Source organism: Cricetulus griseus, assembly GCF_003668045.3.
Source record: "Cricetulus griseus strain 17A/GY chromosome 1 unlocalized genomic scaffold, alternate assembly CriGri-PICRH-1.0 chr1_1, whole genome shotgun sequence".
In the NCBI taxonomy this organism is placed as follows: domain Eukaryota; kingdom Metazoa; phylum Chordata; class Mammalia; order Rodentia; family Cricetidae; genus Cricetulus; species Cricetulus griseus.
Window position 1 is genome coordinate 69,259,344 of NW_023276807.1, and position 21,675 is coordinate 69,281,018.

At 48.2% G+C, this 21,675-nt stretch overlaps 1 protein-coding gene across 2 annotated transcripts in view; it reads right to left on the bottom strand.

The window, feature by feature from the left end:
• Col4a2 (collagen type IV alpha 2 chain) overlaps positions 1 to 21,675 on the bottom strand; it is a 138,838-nt gene that overhangs the window by 92,214 nt on the left and 24,949 nt on the right. For both annotated transcript variants that reach the window (XM_027387877.1, XM_035452393.1), the window contains exon 4: positions 5,637 to 5,717. In XM_027387877.1, the coding sequence (XP_027243678.1) occupies positions 5,637 to 5,717 (81 nt within the window). The remainder of the gene's footprint in view (positions 1 to 5,636; positions 5,718 to 21,675) is intronic.

A 21,675-nucleotide genomic window follows, 5' to 3' on the forward strand; every position in this document is an offset into this window, starting at 1 on the left:
TTTATTGTAAATTCAATAAATTTCATTGAATTTATCAATGAAAGTATAATCAGTCATCTAGCCTGCTCAATAGCACATTTGCAGGGCTTACACCACCATCTGGGCGCTGCTGGCCACATTTGTTAGAAGAAAATGCATTCAAGAGGGCACATTCCAGGAACAAGAACACTGGCAGATGAGGGCACATGGAATGCTTGGTGCGTTTGGCTGTTTTTGGGTCCTCAGTGCTGCCTGACTCATGATGGATGTGCATCAGGCATCTGTTGAGTGGACAGATGCCTTGCACACTGCTGGCCAATGACTGCTCCATGTAACCCATTCCCTGTGTTGGAGCAAGGCTTGAGGTTGTTCAAAGCATTGTCTTAGACTCAAACTCAACCCAGATTTGAATGGAACCTAAAATACTGGCCTTAGTGGCTTACCTTCAAAGGCTGTGACCCTGGTTCAGCTAAGCAACTTTCTCCAGGCTGCATCCTAGACCTTGCCACACCCCCTGCAGATAGTCCTAAGGCTTAGGCAGTCTTTCCTATTCTCCTTCCAACTTCATTTCCCTGACCATCCTGCTTTCAGGTCATCTGTGGGCACCCTGACTTTATCCTTGTGACAAACCCAACACTTTTTGACTTGGGGGACACCATCTGCTGCTCACTGAGAAAGTCCTTGCTCTTAGTCAAAGGCCTTGCTTACAGATGCTGGGGTGGGAGGCTGTGAGTTCTGATATGTAGAATCCCATAGGCAGGGAAGCTGGGGCTCTTCCTAATTCAACAGACACCAACCAAGTGTGATTTCAATGTCAAGTGCCATATACACTTTAAGGGAAAATGACCCTGATGCATATCTGGTCCCCATGAAAACCTGTACTTAGGAGATCAACTGTGCAGCTTAGTCCCAGGGGTATCAAACCCCTGCTTCCTGAAGTATCTGAGAGCGACATGTAGACACAAGCCATAGGGACCATTCTTTGCCCTTTCCTGTGTGGCCATCTGAAACATTGCAGGTGACTTCTGCTGAGTATGCCGAGTGTGCCATGTCACCTATCAGTGAGGATGGCATTGGCCACAGTATAGCCCACTTAGGAAGATCTCACCAGTGGCTGGCTGCTCCCCGCTGCCATGGCCTCTGCTCCTTGACAAACAACAGCAAAGACCCGATGACGAGGCATTCCTCTCCTCCATGCTTCTTTTTATCAGGACCAAGTCTCACTGTGTAGCCCTGGATGGTCTGGAACTCACTATGTAGACCAGACTGGCGTCTAACTCAGAGAGATTCACTTGCCTCTGATGGGATTAAAGGCCTGCACTACCAAGATGCCCCACCATTCCCTTCATCTTTACCCAGCTCTTTCACTTTGATTTACATTGTTAGATTTAAGGGATCTCGGAAGGTCTTCACCGGTTAGATGGTGGTGACACTGTGGCTTTGGACAACACTCACTTCGTGTTTTCTACTGAGATGCATCTGGCTTCATAGAGTATAAGGAGAAAGGACAGGTTAGGAGGTCCTAAACCATCTGTTAGAGTTGTATGTGTCGTAATTTACGGGAAGAGGAAGGTTAGACCCCACTTTGCTGCTCCCTGCTCTGGCCAGGGAGTGAGGGGGCGGGGACAGAGGACTCTGCCACAGTTCCTGCCTCTTCCTGCCCTAATCCTGTGGCTCACTGGAATTTTCTAGAGGCTCTGTTTGTGGGAAGCAATGACCCCATTCCCTGCAGCTCAGCACCTAGGGTGGAGAATTGTGCTCTTTGAATCTTACACAAACCCATTCACATTGTAACTTGAGTTTTCTCTTGGAACCAGACACAGTACATCTGTGATTTCTCCTTGGAGTCCAAAAGTTATCCAGTGACAGAGTTTCTGCTGTTGGCTGTCACCATGGTGAGAACACAGTAACGAGGGTACCATGTCCATATAAGGTTGAGTTAGTGGAACACAGTCTGCAGGGAGGCTGTGTGGCGGCTATAGTAGCTCCGTGGGGAAAATATATGGTAAGTGACCCTAGGGGAAGCTGTGGGAAAGAACACACCACGTAAGGCTCTCTGGACAGCAGATCCCGCCCTAGTGCTATTTTTACAATTACATTATTTAAGAAAAGTATTACTGAGCCAAAAGTAGTGCAGAAGGAGCCCTGCTTTCTGCAGAAATATGTATGGGTGACCATGTTACAGTCTGTGCACACACCTGGTTTACAATATGGAAACACTCTAAGTCTCCACCAGTGTTTGAGGTGAACACACTCAGTTGGCCCGGGAAGAAAATATCTTTGGTAAAGTGTACATTCACATAGTATCATTAGCAGTTTCCATGTTTTACCCTGTGATGTACAATGATACACTTGGATTAACATCTTGCGGGCTGGCTGAGCCTACAGCCTTATGGTAGCTTTCTGTCCTTTCAAAGGTGCAAGGATGAGATAGAATCAAGCTACAACCAAGCATGGGAGTGGACCCTGCCAAGTGATGACCACCTAACATGGGAACACTGAGACGGTGACACCAAGGTAAAGCCCCATGATGGATCACTTCCTCTGTCTTGACAATCTGCCTAACAATGAGAAGCAAGCCATTCCAGGCCAGGTTCTGATGACCACTGGTTAAGTCAGGGGCAGAGTCAGCTTTTCACTTAAAGTGGCCACAGTCAAACCAGACTCAGGTGCCTACTTAGTGAGGGACACTGGAAAATGACAAGCCCTCAGGAATCCTTGGTGATTCCTTCCTGGAACTGCTCAGAGGAGCTTGGGTAGAAGGCGAGAGCACACTGCCATGCAGTCTCTGCTCAAACAGTGTTAGTGGTCTGTAGGGAGAAGAAAGTCCTCATAGAGGCACCGTGCAAACCTCTCATCTATGGGCTCTGCTCTGGGCTCTGGATATCACAACACACAAGGAATGCTAAGCAGGAGCTGCTTGTTGGTCTCAGGCTCTGGCTGGCTTATCCCAGGAGGCAGAATGCAGCGTCCTCCTGGGGTCTAATTCCATCTCCCTTGGTTGCTTCTGGAGATATCTAGATTTCTGCACAGCACCAATTGATCAGCTTTGTGTCCATACGGGTGAGTCAGTTTGAGCTCAGGTAGCCCAGGACTGGCCTGGGGAGCCTATGACTGTGTTGGGGTACCCTCATCACTCATAGATCATTTCATCTTTGGCAAAATCTATAGCAAGGGACCTAGGAGGATTTTAAATCTCAAGAAATGAGTCTGGGCATGGTGGTACACACCTTTAATCCCAGCACTCGGGAGGCAGAGGCAGGAGGATCTCTATGAGTTCAAGGCCAGCCTGGTCTGCAAAGAGAATTCCAGGCCAACCAAGAATATACAGTGAGACTCTGTCTCAAACAAACTAAACAAAAAGGACCTATATCTATATCTACTATATATGCCTGTCCTTTTGAAACGATGACAAATGATCTTCAGCTAACAGTCCCTAAAAGATACTCAGTCCAAGTAGAGAAAACACTGATGTAGGCTAAGCATCACTGACTTTAGAATTGGGGCTCCTTGTGCACACGGTATAGGACATGGGGCCTTCAGCCGTGTTTTCCACCAACACAGTGATCAGTCAGCCAAGTCAGCAAAGACCATCACATCTGAAAAGAGAGTCCTTGCCGTCAAGACCTTCTGCTGGACCTTTTGTAGGGGGCACAGGGATGGAGACCCAATACAGAATTGGTGTGTGTCCCAACCACGAGGGCCACGCTATAGAAGAGGAACAGGAACAACTGACCTAAATACTGACTCAGGGATGGGCCTGGGTGAAGCTCACTGGGGAATCAAGAGGCTTTGTGATGGACAACTGCAGGGCAAGTGTCAAGAGCTTCTGGCTGCTGCCCAGCTGCACTGACAAAGCAAAGGTAACACAGGCAGGGTGTGGGTCCCAGGAAGAGAGATGTAGCAGACATGGGGTAACCCACTGTGGACTACCACTCCCCACTGACCCACGCATGCAAACTGGGTTGGGGGCCAAGCCTAGGACATTGTGGATGCTAAGCACATGATCCAACACAGAGCTCCACCCCAGTGAAAAGATTACCTCCTTTTTTAAAAAATGAAAATGTAAGCCGGGCGTTGGTGGTTCTGATCACTGTCCTTGTGGGTGTGTATTAAGAGTTGGCCTATCTTCCGGGTGTTGGTGGCACACACCTTTAATCCCAGCACTCGGGAGGCAGAGGCAGGAGGATCTCAGTGAGTTCGAGGCCAGCCTGGTTTCCACAGCGAATGCCAGGATAGGCTCCAAAGCTACACAGAGAAACCCTGTCTCGAAATACCAAAAAAAAAAAAAAAAAAAAAATGTCCTTGAGGCTACTAATTTAAAAGTTTATGCTTCATGAAATAATAAACCTGTGTGGTACCGACAAAAGACAGACAGGGAGAGGAAGAGAGAGAGAAGGCGGGATATGGGGAGGGAAGGGAACAGGTTGAGAAGGGGGATGAAAAGTGTGAGTGGGGGAGTAAGCGAGGGCAGTGGGGTGTGTGTGGTCACAGCACATTGAGGGCAAGTATTGCCAAAAAAGTACTCAATGCCTAATGAAGGACAGGACTTGCACATGTGTCTTTTAAAAAGCTATGTATTAGCTTATTATTGTGGTGTGGGCCAGAAAGTCTGCAAGTTGTCTCAGCAGTAAGAACATGTGCTGCTCTTATAGAGGACCTAGGGTTTAGTTCCAGCACACATGTTTTGGCTCACAACTGTCTGTAACCCCAGTTCTGGGAGATGTGATGCCTTCTTCTGGCCTCTGTGAGCACTTCACACAGGTAGTGCACATACATGCCTGCATGTAAACATTCATATACACACACACACACACAAATTTAAAAAGTAACACTAAAAATGAAACACCAGTTTTAAAGGCAACAGAGCAGAAAAGCACCTGAAGACTGAAGGAAGATGTTAAACCCTCTGCCTACTGGATGCCATGACGATCGCTCTGTGACCTTCTCCTTGCTTGTCTAGGAAGTAGCCCTCATCAAGCACACTCAGGGCATGAGTGCTTTCATAGGATTCCTGCCCATGGTGCAATTCCCAGAGCTCTCAAGTTTGCACACACCCACACTGAATCTCTGGGGTAACCATGCTTCTCTTTATATAACATAGTGTGTTTATAAAATATTTACGCATGTAAAACATGAGTCTAGGATATCGCTTATTCATCACACACACAAATTAATCTTAAAAATCACAACCTGTGCCTGTACTGAACACGTGCGGAGTTCTCTATCATTCTTCCCTAAGCACTTCGATAAGCCCTTTGATTGCCTCACATTTACATACATTGTTGCAAATAATCTGGAGACTTCAGTACATTGTTGCAAATAATCTGGAGACTTCAGAACACCAGAGGGCAAGCCCAGGTAACCTGCTGAGTTATGTCAGGAATTTGAGCAGTCTCAGGTTTTAGTCCCTAGGGGTCTCAGTAGCCAAGCCCTCATCCCCCCCCACCTCTGTGGCTACCTGGGGACATCTGTGTTTGTGTGTATTGATCACCATGATAAATCGGAAAGGAGAGTAGTTCAAATGGAGCCCATTTTGTGACTTACGGCATGATGAATCAGTTGTAATGTGTCATAGCAAAATATGATCGAACTGGGCAATCGAAGGCACTTTCAAACAGCATCAAGAAGTGTTATTATACTCTGCTGTGACTTACCCGTGCTCCTTTTTCGGGGTAGCACTGGCAGCCACCACTGCAGTCTCTCCCTCCGCAGGGCACATCCAACTTCTTCACCCCCTGTAGAAACCAGACACAAGACAGAGTTACTTCCGAGTGGGCATGGTATCCTGCAGCCAACTCTAACATCAAGCCACCACCCAAAATGGTCCACAAGCCCAGCTTAGGACAGACGTGGGTTCACAGAGAAACTTCATGAAAGGTCAGAGTCCCTACCACCGTGTTGCTCTGAGCATGGGCTGTCGCACAGCTGGCCACATCCCACACCACTGTGGCATGCGTGTTGCTCTAAGTGACAAAGGTGCAACCTTGTCCCAGAAGTTCACAAGTGCACAAGGGCTCATTGCTGGCACAACACACTCTGCAGGTTACAATGTTTTGAAGAAATCACTGACTCAGGGTGCTGAGCCAGGATCCCAGGCTTGGGGGTCAGAGGAAACATCCCTCAAACCCAGGGCTGGGCAGGGAATTGCAAACCCAGGGTCCAGGAGGAAGATCCTCAGTGATCTGGATCTGGATTCAGGGCACACTTTGAAGGCAAGTGATCCACGGGGAGAGGCTATCCATGCGGCGAATGAGGGAGATGCTTCTGAGGAGGTAAAGCTCACAAACACACCTGACAGCACGATACCCCCAATAGCATATCCAATTCAGATGGGGTGTATCAGCAAGAAAGCTGAGACCCCCCCACCTCTTTGTACTGAGGAAGAGAAACTAAAGAACCAGCCTTTCCAAAGTGCTGGACTGGTTAGCTGCTAGCTTGAATCTCTAGGGCCTGGGGATGTTTTCTTGCCTCTTCCTCTCTATCCCAACACTTCTGATGAAAGGATGCAGAACCTGGACTTTCCCTTTCAGACTATGCCCACAGGACACAGGAAATGACAAAACCCTGACTCCCTTTATTCTCCTCTTACTGTACCCACTGTGGTCCCTACGGTCCCCCATAGATGGGCTAGGGCAGCCCTCCTCCATGCTGAAGCAGGACAGAGGTCAATTCAAAAGACTCAGCCTTTTCCATCTTTGCCACCGTCTGATGCCATCCAACCCACAGAGCCCAGATATTGGCAGTTCCTCCCCAACGGACCCTGTAATTGTATACAGCAGACACGGTTAGCTACTGTCATTCATTCAGCTAAACTTTATGCAAATAAGGCCAGCAGAGGCTAGTATGCCTCTCATGTCAAAAGGCTTTAGTCATAGAATTAAGACTTTTTAATGCACTTAGATATTTTCGTGTCCCTGTGCACTGGACCAGTGCACACGGGAGGCCAGTGGACAGCTTGTAGGAGTTGGCCCTCTCCTTCTATCATGTAGACCCAGGGACTGGACTCAGCAAATGCCTTTACCCGATGAGCCATCTCACCAGCCCCACTGAAGAGTTTTCACTCTGGGTTAAGCCTCAAAGACTTAGCAGAAGGTCTCAGCACACAAGGCCACCCTTCGTGTTCCCATCCTTCTATGTGTCCCTGGGGAGATGCCGATGGTACTGCCGTGGGCCTCACATGTTTTATGGAGCCCAGGTTTCATGTATATGCTGCACTGGGTGTGCAGGCCACGGTAGACATTTGACTCAGTGCCATTTGGTCATAGTTCACCTTGGGGAATCTGCAAGCCCTCAGGCTCTTTTTGTACAGACATAAAGGTTTTCTTGTTGGCTGAGCATTTTCTAGCAGACGTCTCACTCCGCAGCCCTGCAGTTGGAGCCCTGATAATAATTCTCTATCTCGTCTACTGTCTGATGAATTTCAAAAAGCCCAACATTCTTGAATCGTTTAAGAAGCAATTCCCCCAGAGCTCTTTTTGAGGTGATAAAAACAACAGGAGGTCCATGGTGTAAAAGTAAACATACATAAAAGTCCTTTTACACTTTTAAAATGTGAATCTATATGTGAATCTATGTTTTTACCCGTGTGTGTGTGTGTGTGTGTGTGTGTGTGTGTGTGTGTGTGTGTGTTTTCAGTGCACATCTACACTGTGGCTCATCAAGTCCAGGTTTTGAAGGTGAGATTTCTAGAAACAAGATACACACTGGAACTGTGGATTTCCTAGAAGGCCCTGGGTACCGAGGCATGAGTCTGAATGGGTCACCTCACTCATGTGTGGCTACTACCCCACTAGACAGATGTCTTGACAGTTGCCTTGCATTTGCCGGTAATTCACTCAGCAGTTGTTTGGAAAGCGTTGGGAAGTTGTTGGTCTAAAAGGGAAGAACCTGTGTTCACATATCCATCTGGTGTTTCACATGGTCTTCAATTTTGATTTTTAGAGCCACTTGCCAATTCCCTATCCATAAATCAATGACATGGTTTAAAGGTTTCAAATTGATCCAACAGGCTCTCTAGTCTGAAGGCTGGGGGGTGAAGGGGTGTCTCTGGATGAATTGTAGAACTGGGCAAAACCAGCTGGAGCTCATGAAGTGAGAATCAAACACAGTACTGGAAGAGGCCCCTTGGACACCAGACCAGTTTCCCATGGCCTTTCCAGCTACCTCACCTATCCTTCAGGGTTCTCTTGTGAATTCCAGCATATATAAGAGCCCTCCAGACAACAAGTGGAGTGTTGGGCCTCTAGGACAAACAGAAATATTGACACACTAGGGCAGGGCATGTGCCTCAGACAGACTCTTGGAGACCGGACATGTCTCTGGACTAAACCACTGCATTCTCCCAACAGGAAACAGGGCTCTGGAATATTCTCAAGATGTGAATGCCTTCCTGAGACTGTGGATGAGAAAAGAGGGGAGCTTCTGTGTGGGTTCTGTGCCTGGACACAGCCCCCCTTCCCCGCCCCACCTCAGAAGGACCACCAAAAGCTCACACAGCCCCACCACTCCACCGCTCAGTACTCTTCCAGGTCAAATCATGACCCTAATTTTTGGGTACTTTATAGAAATGGTGGGTTCTTCCCACTTGACCATCCTGGGAGCCTGCTCACCTCCTCAGGCATGGAGACTGTCCTGGACTTCATTGCCATCTTCGCAAGAGTTTCCCCCTATATAGCCTTTTGCGTCCTCTTCAAGCATTTTCTTTTCCCATTTTACAAAATCACGGGCTATAACAAGGGTTCCAGGAGCACCTGGCCAATTAGCGGCTAAGATCAAGTTTCTAGGGTGGGGCTCCCATACTATGCTTGTGGTGATAACTAAACCTTACCAAGATAAGGTGGTCCAGTCCTTCATATTATCCTGGTTCACTCCCTACCTGTCTGTACAGCCCTCCAGACCTCTATTGTTAGCTAGTGGCAAGCTGCATTCTCTGGCCCCCAGACAGGCTTTATTTGTGCATGAAAGATATCACCACAATGCTCACCATGTGCTGTGGACGGCACACTTCCATTCAGGTGAGCTGGACAGACTGCTTAATGGATGGTCTCAATCCCAGGGTGAAAATGACTCAGAGTGGTAGTCACACAAAAGTGGCCATAAGACCTCCATCCCTAAGACACCAGCCTCATGTGTTTATGTCTACTATGAAGTTGCCCCTCCCTTGATATTCTGGGACCAGTAAGGAGCCTGTGTTGTGGTCTGGCTGTTTGGTGAGAGAGTATCTGGCAAATTGGATGCTGCAAGAGTCGCTGGAGCCAATCATCAGCTTTACCTTGACAAGATCACTCACTCACTCATGGACTCACATACGTTCACACTCATGCACATTCATTCCCCACTCACACTCATATGCAATCACAAACCCATTCACACTCATGCACCCTCGCTCACTGACTCGCTCACTCACACAGACCACCCGTTCTCTCGTCCTTCACCAACCACTTACTTTAAACTGTGTATGGTTACTGGGCTCTGGTGTAAGGCGGAGACATATTGGACATAGTCCCTGTCTTCATGGTGTGTGAGTAAGTAGAGAAGACGGGTTAAATAAACAAGTCAATGCCTAAATCCACATCATTTAAATTCTGGTACATGTTGTGAGGAAGAGGGTAGCTGGAGACTGAGCCAGGAACAAGGAGCCACCCAGGCCTGCCCATGTGCTCACCCTATGGAGACTGCCTTACCAGAATCTGTCTGTGAGCCTCACTTCCAAACTCAACAAGGACTAGAGATGCCAATCATCAACTCCTTCCTGAAGAAATCACACTAGCCTTCCCACCACCTGCCATACTGGACACTGAGCCCCATCTAGTATACTGGTCCTGCAAATAAGGCAGAAGACTAGACGTGTCTGTCAGAGGAGAGAAGGAGACACTAATGTCTACTCATCAGCTTTGGACATATGCTGTATTGTGGAGCCCCAGTGATGTGGAAGTAATGTCAAAAGTCTGGAGCCATGAGACAGAGCTGCATGTAGGAGACTGGCTGTGACCACGGGAGTTGTAAAGTGGGGTAATTCCTGCAAATGGTTCCCAGGAGCAGACTGTGTGGGCAGCCAGGAGGAGAGTAGAACTCTACAGCCCTCTGAAAGCCAAGTAGCACAGTGGTGAAGATGCCAGCTAAGGCTGAGGAGGAGGGATCTGGAGGTGGCCTCATAGGTGACACGGGAAGAGGGACAACAGATAAGAGACAGTGATTGTCACCCAAATAGGTCACCTCCAAATGACAGCTGTCCTCCCACTATCTCTGATACCCTAAGTGTGGAGTGTGGATCTGGAGCCAGTCAGAAACACAGATAAGAATGGCCACAGCTGCCAGGCAGTGGTGGCACATGCCTTTAATCCCAGCACTCAGGAGGCAAAGGCAGGCAGGCAGGCAGGCAGGCAGAGGCAGGTGGATCTGTGAGGCCAGCGTGATCTACAGAGCAAGTTCCAGGACAGCCAGGGCTACACAGAAAAATCTTGTCTTGAAAAAAAAAAGAATGGCCACAACCCTTCTCACACCATTTCCAAGTCCGAGTTGCACATATGCATTGTGCGAAAGGAACCCAGAGGAACAGCTAACAGAGGATCCAGCCCTTCTCTGGCTGTACCAGTGTGAACACAGTGATCTCATCAATGAGTGGGCCCATCGATGGAGTGGAAGAACCTCCTCCAGGTACAGCGGAGTCCTAGACCAAGGGACCCTCAACCTCTCCATGCTAGGAAATGTTTCTTTACTCCTCCTTCTGACCCTGAGCCCTGCTCCCTATATGAATTAGGAAAATCTTAGAGCCCAGGTCTCAGACTGGATTTCCAATCAATGTACAAATGAATTTCAGTCCCTTTCCTTCTTAAGTACTGCCTTTTAGGGCTCTTCTCTCTCAGCGGACTTTGACCCCACCCTGAACTGGTAGCCACCACAGTCGCATGGTTGGAAGTCACAGACCTTGGGAATGACCTGAACCACTTAGCAGCAGGTAGCAAAGTGAAGGTCTAAGTGGCATGTTGCAGCGGACTCTGATCATCCTGTACACAGCTGCAAGTTTCTAGGAACAAAGGGCAGGCACTAGACAGCATTTCTCACTCGACTTTTTCTTTTCCCAGTGGGAATTTTTCCCCCCTTTGTAGTCTTCCTGACTCGTGACACCATTACTTTTATAAAGATCTAAGACTCTCCACATCTTTATCACATTCAACCTGGATGCCCTCACACTACCCTGGATGCTGGGGCTGGGTTGTTCTGAGCCATTTGCTTCTGGGAGCCCACAAGTCGTGACACATTGTAAGGAAAGGCAAACTCTAGCTTCCTGAAGCAGGCTCCAAATCATGGCTCAAGCTGCTGGCTCTCTGGTTCTGCCATCTATAAATGGAATGTGGCGGGGCAGGACAGAGATGGGTGCTAGCAGCTGCAAGATTAAAAGCACATCCGGTCCCACAGTGAGCTGGCTCTGGCTATGGTTCCAGTAGCTCATGGGCACTGACAAGACAGAGTATCATGTTGCCTTCACCAAGGACAGTGTCCCACCAGACAGACAGGAAGATGTTCCTCCTTGCCTGGTGGAAAGGGTGTGCTCAGCCCTGCAAGTCAACCAGCGCTGCTCCTCCCCAGGGACACACCAGCAGCTACATTCAGGACACTGAAAGTTATCTTTGAATAATAACTTGAATACCAGAAAACAGAACACACAGGGGATTTAGAGGTCTGAAGACAATCTCTCTAGCTACTTGTGCGGACCAGCCACGCCCAGTAAGGGCATACATTGACGGAAACGCACCCAGGTTCTTCTAGACATCATGACCTTTTAAAGCTGACACACCATATGGAAATGAAAGGGGAAAAAGTTGGCTATTGTTTCTGACTTCAGAATTAAAAAAAAAAAGATTGCTCAAATTTATATGAAGATCCAAGAACAAAACTCATCTGTCCTAAAACAAAGAATATTCTGTCCTCCACATGTTCCAAGAAACATCTTGTCCAAGGAAGTACTTTTAAGCCGGTACACCTCCAGCCAAAAAGAGCCCCTTTGAAGGGAACTTACAGATATCTCACCACCAATCGCCTCCAGCATCTAACCCCAGCTTCCTCCGTAGAGGAATCTTGAATAACTGATTCTGAGCAACACAAGTAGTAAGTCTTACTGTCAAAGGTAATATGTTTCCTATTTGCAGGCAACACAATCTATACAAGTCATTGTTTTGTCACAAGTCCAGTCAAGCTGGGCGTTTTAAAGATCTCTTTAATCCCCCAGCAGGCCAACTAAGGGGAGAGAGCCAACTTGGGAACGAGGTTCCCAGTAAAGTTCTATTAGTTTATCAAAACAGGAAGTATAAGCCATTTCCGCACATGCAGCTTTAGAAATTAAGGAAATAATTCCAACATGGTATTAGCAAGACAAGGTATATGGAAAGGAAACGCAAATCACAGCAGCACACACAGAGGGCGGCCTGGAGGTCCAGCTGCCTCACTGCCTTTGTTTAACACCATCTCAGTCGAGTGCAGCCACTTCAAAGCATCCTCAGACCATTGCCAGCTAGGAAGAAAGGCAAATGATGGGCAGAAACATTCTCTCTGCTCACCCAGGGGACCGACAGACTGGAAGGATGGACTGCCACCAAGCACCAAGGAATTCTGGGGTGGTGTGGCCACTGCTGCCTTGTGCATTCATGGATGGGAAATCTCATGGGTAAGGGAGAGGCCAGGCTGTTCTCAAGACCAAGAGAGGCAGGAAGATGGAGGGCTACATGATGACGTTTCCAGGATGACAGTCATGGCCGCAGGGGTACACCTGTGTTGACCCAGGTGTGCCCCTGTGGAGGAGCAAGCCTGTCCTCATTCTCGTCCCCATGTCAACACATTTGTAAGCCTCATCTGAGTCCTGGGGAACACCATGCATCCTGGGAGGTGGAGGTGGGAGGGTCAGGAATTTAAGGCCAGCTTCAGCTACATAGCCATCAAGGCAACTCCAAGCTGGTGTTTTCCAAACCTGATTTGCTTTTGACCAGGCAACCTAATATACCATGCTGGGGAATGGGGAGTAGAGTCTGAGAGCAGGAAGCTGATAGATGGGAGAGGAACCTTTCAGAACTTTCCCCAGGTCACATCATTGATTCTGTGATGCTAACAAGGGCTAGATGGCAGACTGGTTGGCTGGTGGACTTGAGTATGAGAAATGGCAGACAGATACTCTGCGTAGGAGCTGCTGAGACTAAGGGATGTGGTAAAGGACAGTTTGGGTGGAGAATTCCCTAACCTTGCTGAACTCCAAACTGAGGCCAGTCACTCTCCCTCTCACAGGAGCTGAGGGTTGACTGAAAGCTTCTCGGAGACTCTTTGCTGTCCAAGACCAGGGTCATTAGCATCAGACAGACAGCCTAGCTTACGGGTCTGGGTTTGCAGACGCAGGAATGAGGGCAGAACTCCAGCCAAGGACGTGTGAGCCAGACACTGCCTCAGAAAACACCTGGCCTGGGGCTAGGGATGATCTCAGGTGTGGGTGGGCTGGGACTGCAGGTGGAGACAAGTGGGCCTTGGGCAGAGTGAGGAGAGGGGAACTTGGCATTTCCTGTAGCAACACTGCTTCCTGCCTTGGGCTGCTTCCTGTTTACATGTTTCCCTTATGGTGTGTGTCTCCTCTCTAACATGGAGGAAAGTGCACTTCCCTGTTGCCTTGGGCTGGGAGTAGCCCATGCAGCTGTTGATGACTGACAAGCCACCCCTACCCTCCTGTCCAGAAGCACTCCTCCCCTAGCTTCCGATGAGCCGAGGCTCCTTTGCTGTGCAGTTTCACTGAGTGCCAGGTGAGGGATTGGGAGAACCTTCGTCTTGGGTCATCTCGTCCAGAAGGGTATAATGTAGGCAGCAGAGCCAGGCAGTGGACCTGGGGAGAGGCTGCAGGGAGGAGTCAGGAGGCAAAGTTGGTGACCAAACAGGTGTGATCAGCTGGGGTGGAACAGGCCAAAAAGTCAGCACGGAGCCATGGAAAATGCCAGAAATGCAGGTGGCAGCTGGCATGAGGGGACGTTCTGACTGCAGGATGAAATGCCTGCATTTATTTCCATGGCATCTAGTATCTCTTTTCTTAGGATTTGATTTTTGTTATCTTTAATTACCATATATTCAGGAGTGTATGTATGGGAGCATGTGCACACAAGTGCGGGAGTCCATGGTGGTCAGAGGATTCCCTGGAGCTTGAGTGGCAGGTGGTTGTGAGCCACCTAACATGGGTGTTGGGACCTAAACTCAGGTCCTCTATCAGAACAGTATGCACCGAGCATTCCCTCCTAGCCCATCATCGCATCCCAAGTCAGAATGCTATTGTCTATCGACTTCCTTTTTTGTTTATTTTCTTTTTTGTTGTTGTTGTTGTTGTCTGTTCTGTTCTGTTTTGTTATGACAGGGTCTCACTGTATAACTTTAGCTGGTCTGGCACTTATGTAGGCCAGGCTGGTCTTGAACTCACAGAGATCTGCCTGCCTCTGCCTCCCGATGTGCCTGGCACTGGTTATTTATCTTTATTATTTTTAATGATGTGTATGTGTGTTTATATGGAGTATATGTGTGCAACTGTAGGTGCCTACAGAGGCCAGGGCTGTCAGGTCTCCTGGCCCTGAAGTTACAAGTGGTTATGAGCTGCACAAAGTGGGTCATGGGAACAGAACCAAGGTCCTTTGCAAGAGCAGCCAAGTGCTTTTAGCTGCTGAATCATCTCTCCTGCCTACCCTTACATTTCTAATTCCACTTACTTCCTAAGGTCCATCCTGTTACCTGCCCCTTATAATCACTGTGGCAACATGATCAATTACTAAGGCAACTAAAGGTTTACTTTCATTGAAGTTTGGGTATATATGTGAATCTATGGCCAAACTCCAATCTAAGCAAGGTGATTGGGCGGGGGTGGGGTCTTGTTTACCTCCCTCCAAGAGTTGACTTGAGCTCAAAAGTCTCATCAAACAAGAATGTGTCCTTTGGCCTTGCTGGAAGCAAGTCACACTGTACCTTCCTTTTAGCCCCTTCCAGGCAAATTTGCTGTTCCAGAAGCATGGTCAGGCAGGCACAGAGTTCCTGCTGCTGTCCCTCAGAACACTGGGGGGCCCAGGTCTAAGCACTGGTCCTAAGGCCCCACTTGCTGATGTTGTCACACAACTGGTACTACTCTGAAATCTCCCCGACCCCCACACTAGCCATCCTGGGGGCACTGTTGTATGCACACACAGTGAAAACAACAGGAGCAGATGCAAATTGCTCCTATTTGAAGCCATTTTACTGATTTCCAGAAGTTTTTTGTTGGGTCTATCAATGGGTCAATTTTTGGAAACCACCTCCTTTTGTCCCTTCCATCTCTTAGACTGTTGCCCTTCACATTGTCCTGATTGCCACACCTGGCTGGTTGGTACTCTGGTAAGAGTCCTTTAATTTGGAGTCACCTCACACACCTCTCACAAGACAAAGCCTGCTCCATGTTTACCCCCTCAGATCCCTCCACTCTGGTCACCCACCACCTTGGCTCTGTAATCTCTCCTCTTTCAAAGTCTCCTTCCCCATTCAGCTACAACTGAATACTTCATAACATATTTTCCCACAATGATGGAATGTCAAGGATTTTAAATCACCTAGCATGAATACCCCTGACTTTGCATCTTCCCCAAAGAATGTGTACATTCTGTTCCATTCCCAGCCTGGAATGTCCTTTGCACTCCACCACCGTGTGTAGTCAAGACTCAGTTGGAACAGTCACTCATTCTGGGGGAAACAAAATCAGACCACACTGGCTTCACTGCCCATCCCTACCCGTCCTTTTTAGGCACAGGGATTTCTGTTACAACACACGACACGACTGTGTCTGAAAGCTATTCACGTCCTGCTGCACATAGCAAAACTAGGGAGGCACATGGGAAAATGTGCTGGGCAGAGCATGCTCTACCGTCTAACCCTGGGCTCTAATAAAATCAACCCAATTAAAGTAATAGCAGAGCTTAAAAGACATGGTAACCTCCCAATAAGTTAAAAATAGCACTTTGTCAAGGAAAGCACAGGCATTGGCATGAGAGAAGGGGCGTGAAGAAGGTGGTGGTTAGCACATAGAAGACCCAGCATCTGGGAAGAGACAGCAGCAAGCACCGCTCAGAGTGGCTGTCCTGGCCGAGGCAAGAGAAAGGACATAAGGACTTGACGTCAGATGCAGCTTGCTGTGTGAACCTACTTGTGTCACTTTTACCTTCAGCTCCCACGAATCTGCCTTTATGAGGGCTAGACCAAATAGCAAACACCACACAAGAACTCACACTTTCTGTCGACATTGTACTTTCTACCAACAGCAAGAATGAGTTAGAGAGATGCACTTAAACAAAGCAGACCTGGTGATATTGTTCGCCATACACTTGTTGGGTAGGCATTGAGAAGGAAACTGGACCCCATTAAAGATTCCTAATGTGGGCTGTTGACAGTGGTCATGTTGAGATGAGTCAGCCTTCATCCCAGAGGCTAGAGATGTAATTACATGTAGGAGATGTCTCAGTAGTGTTACATGTTAGATCCGGAATAGATGTTCTTAAATATTTATGTTCTCCTGTACATGTGCTGTTCATCCAGAGAGACAGAGTCTACCAAGACACCATTTAATACAGGCATTACCTCACAGCCTACCTACACTAAATTCTAATTATTTATATGGCATGTCAGTTCTTAGTGTTCTCTAGCCAGGAATAAAAATGTGCATGTTGGTGTTGGCATATAGGTCTGAAGTGAATACTTAACATAGCTCATAAAAGAGAAGTGGCTTCATCCTTGAAGCTGTTTTCTCCCTGAGAATATGCCTAACGGATGAGCTCGGTTCACTACCCTCTGGCCATATGTTTTTGCGAAAGATCTGAGAACAGAATGGGAGAGACTGAGCAACACTTCACACAATACAATAACATTTCTGTTCTGTGCACTGGAGACTGGTCCAGGCATGGAGTGCCTTGGTTTGTATTGGCATGTAAGGAATGGCAGAGGCCCTGCCTGGGCAGGCTTCGTTTCTTGATATACGCAGCTTCACCTTGCAAACCCTGTCCATGTCACAGGAGCCCCGGGGCTGGTGGAGCTCTGACACCAGCTGCATAGCTGTTGGGAGCACCTGCTTGCCTGGCTTCTGTGATGTAGTTTCTGCCTTTTCTCCTGTGTATGCTTGGCCAAGGTCATCAGTCCTGGTGGCGTTTGGTGGAAGGGCATGTGTATGACTTCACACATGAGTAATGACTCAGGATTCCTTTGTTGTGACCTCATATTCCAGCAGTCTGCTCATTAAGCTGGAAGGCCTGTGGATAGTCTACTCTGAACTATAGGAGGGAGGGCCTTTCGGTCAGGGCGAGACTGCCCATCAGACATGTCCAGTGTGTGTAGTGTGCTATTGCTGTTGTGTGAATTGTCCATCCAGACATGCCACTAAGCATTTGTGTGGACACGTATATGCAGGTACACATGCATGTGTGCACATGTGCCTGTGGAGGCCAGAGATTGATGTTAGTGTCTTTCTCAATCACTTACTACTTCAAATTTTAAGACAGGGTCTCTAGGGTCTGGAGAGATGGCTCAGTGGTTAAGAGCCACTGACTGCTGTTCCAGAGGACCCTATTTCAGTTCCCAGCACCCACATGGAAGCTCACAATTGTGTAACTCCAGTGTCTGACACCCTCACATGAGATATACATGCAGGCAAAACACTGATGCAAATAAAATGACTAAAAAAAGACAGGGCCTCTCCCTGACATTGGAGCTTAACAATTTTGCCAGACTGACTGGGGAGGATTGGGGATTCTCCTGTCTCCCCTTTCCCAGCACTGGGATCGCAGGGACTTATCATGACTCAGCCATCTCCCCAGACACCCTCCACCAGTCACCTCTGATTCCTATTCTCTTTGCCCCCTCACCTCCGTGTGGAGGGTCTGGTGTATTTTAATTCTCATTGGCTGTATCCTTAGATTATAGTGTTATCCTATACACCAAGTTGGCCCTTAGACCAAGCTTTGTCTGCTGACCCTACTGACGGGACTTGTTCCGAGTTCAAATGCACAGTTTCAGGAAGGAGCCTGTGTTGAGAAGGTCTGCACTGGGGCTGTGAAACTCCAGGAACTATTTCTGTCTACTCCCCTGAACTGGCACATGAATGAACACACGTGATTTTTCCAGCTTCGTATCCTCAAAGAGGTGCCTTGCATATAAATGGGGCCTCCGAGGCCACCAGCTGCCTGGTGTCTTTGCCCTGGCTGGGTTGTCCATCTGGTCCATCTCCCAGCAAGGAATAGAGCCTGCTGTGAATCAGAACACCTTTGGAGGAAGGTACGCCAGCCCCAAAGCCCTGCAAGAAACATCCCCATCCTCCAGTTTCCTCATTTACGGGACACATAGAACCTATCCTCCTGCTATGAGCCCGAAAGGGGAAGAACCCAAGAGAGTGCCTGGGCTGGGCTGGTGAGGCCATGTTCAAGCCTTGATCTTTGTTTATTCCCACCCATTGAGGGGCAAGGCCAGGCCATTCCTTGCCCAGAGCTCAGAACAGGTGACATTTGCATCACCCAGAGAACTTACTGTTTATGGAGAGAGGGGAATGTTTTAATTCTTCATCCAGTGACCTGCATATGGCACTCACGACTCTATAGATAGCTAATAGAGTTAACATGAGAAAGGTAGTATCTTCTTCTTCAGTTCTCTGTACTACTGTTGTTTCTCGAGTAAGATTTTTGAGAAACACTTAGCATGTTGATTCACCCCTAATAAATAGGCCTTTATTTTTTTTTTTTCCTTTAAGAAAAGACATTAAGATCTGGCTCCAGCATGGCTTGTGTGGCTTAATTGCCGAACCTTGTCCCTAAAGTCAACTAATAACACAGGTTCTTTGGGGGAGCCAAGCCAACATCCCTTTTTTCTATGTATTGCTATGAGCCCAGGCTAAAAATTCCTGAATACCGAGCAGTTCTCTGGATGTATCCAACGTACCCTTATCAAACACAAACAACTAACATGCTGGGTCTATAAACATCCAAGAGTGGACTTCCTCAGATATTCTAAGTGATGTCATCTGGCCCTTCTTTCATATCCGTTTTTATTATGTTCCTGTCCTTTCAAAACACAGTCTGTACCACAGTCCCACAAAAGCCAGGAAATGTCACCCCTGGCAGCGGCAGACCTGGGAGTAAGAGGAAACTGATAAACTTCAAACACCTCCAGCCCAGGAGGGAGGAGGATGGGCTCTCACAGAGCGGTTTGGCCTGGTGGATTTCGAACCTAGGGTCTTGAGCTTGCCAGACAAGTGCTCTACCATCCCTTCAAACCAGAATTTCTTGCTTTCAGCTTGGAAAATACCACCAATGTTACCCCCCAACCTCCAATGTCTTCTCCTGAACATTCCCAGGTGTCTGGGAGCCAGAGAGCCAAAAGCACACAGGTCCTTGGCATTGTCCTAGGGGCAGCATTCATAGTCCACCTGAACCAGACACTCAGCCACACAGAACAAGAAGCAGGGGAGGCTACAGAGGCAGATAGACATCAGCACAGGGCACAGGGTGATGTGACTGCGTTGTCTGGATGAACTTCTGCTTTACTGATGTATGCATGCCAGTCATTGCTTGTTTATTCAAGGTGGCATTCTGTGGGTTTGGGTCATGCCACTTTCTGGCCAAGAAGCCAGCACAGACTTGTGGTGACACCATGTCACAAAGCAGAGGACACAGTGCTTTTAGGGGAGTAGATGTGGAGGGTGCAGGTTTGCAGGAGGGGATTCAGTGTGACTGTGTCTGAGGGACTCTCCTAACTGCTGTAGTGTGAGTCTGTGGCTTGGACCCAGTCTGCACTGGGTTCTGCCTTTTAGGCAGTGATGTCACTGTCCCTTCAATGAGCATGTCCAGCAGTAGGTCTCGCCTGTTCCCTTCCTGACCTTGACCTTGTCATGATTCAGCGCTTCCTTTCACCAAATCTCCACCCAGGGAGGAAGTACTGCCAGGAACTGCAGCTCCCTCTCATACCATAAATGTCCAGGCTGGGTGAACCTGCCTAACCTCTGCACATATGCTTAGGTCTTTCCCTTAATGGACAATTTTCCTTTGCTCATTAGCAACCCCCAAACACCCTAGGTACATGAAAGGCAAGATCCTTTGAAGTATGTGCCAGCACTGCCCCTGAGATCACACAGTAGAGACCCAGGGAGAACAGAGGATGTGTGTGGTGTACATGCTGGAGGGTGACTTAACAGTCCAGGCCAAAGGGAGACCCCCATCCCCGAGACCTTCTTCAGTTTTCTTTGTCCCTTCCCAACTAGCTGTGACAAAGCATCCCGAGACTCACAGAGGATCTGCTTTCTGGTGGAATTGTCCTGAGGACTGGACTGGTTCCTGGGGTGGGGGTGAGGAGCCCTTAGGATGATGCCATTCAAGGAACCAGAGCATTGTGTTACAGAAGAGTGTCAGGGTGGACTAGTGGGGCAAACCCACTCCCTGCTTTCTCTAGAGTAGTCGCAACATGCAATCCTGGCCTTTTGCTCCCAGTGGTCTCAAGGCTCCCTGTCCCTCATTCCGTTTCTTTACATCTTCAGACTGAGATGTCTTTTGAAGGACAGTAGACGACTTACAGGGTGGTTGCTGGTTTAGATGTAGACACACTGGCCTGCCTGTGACATTTGGTGACTACTGGACTAGAGGTCTGCACACTCGGGAGTCACGGAACCATCTTATCACTAACCTCCCCCATCCATCCCAGAACCCAGCCACTCTTATGGTGTCATCATAGGCTAAGGCAAACCTAGTCACTGTACATAGAATTGCTGCTTTATAGGAGTTTGGGGAAACCCAATACACCCTAGTCATCATTCAATCTCTGAATGTGTCTGAATAACTATGGATCACCTATACTTGGGTAGAAGGCCAGTATCTGTGGGGCCCTAATACCTCCCTGATGTCTCCTTCCACCAAACCTGATGAAGTGCCATTATGATTCGAGCCCCATCTAAGCCATATGGTTCAGGCTCCATTAAACCATATGGTTCAGGCCCCAGCACCCAAGTTTAAAATCAGTTTTGGAACTGGTAACGATAATTGACACCCCTCACCCCATGTTGGCACAAGATCTCAAACTTGTAATCCCCCTGCATCAGTCTCCTGAGTGCTGCCAGGACTGCCAGCTCTTTCTTAGTGAAGATCTATTTGGGGCTTTTCTTTCATTGTCGATGTCTTAGTCCAACAGGAGAAGACACATGGTAATAATGACAGAGTCCCCTGCACATCCACATAGACCAGTGGTTTCCAACCTGTGGTTTGCGACCCCTTTGAGGTCGAACGAACCTTTCATAGGGGGTTGCATTTCAGAAATCCTGTGTATCAGATGTCTACATGATGATTCATAACAGTAGCAAAATTACAATTATGAAGTAGCAATAAAAATAATTTAATGGTTGGGGTCACCACATCATGAGGAACTGTATTAAAGGGTGGCAGTTAGGAGGGTTGGGAACCACTGACCTGGAATAACTGATGGGAAGCAGCAGTAGCAGAGACGTGAGAGCCCTGCAGGGCTTCAGAGGCACAGAAAGGCTGCACACTGTAAACACCTTTGCTGATGCCCTGCTCACTGAGTACCAAGTGTTTAAAATCTCTTTTTCCAGCTGGAAAATGTATAGTAACTGCTGCATGCTGTCTTACCTCCCATACCCTCTTCTTAGTGATTGGATTTGGTCCTCTTAAGTAA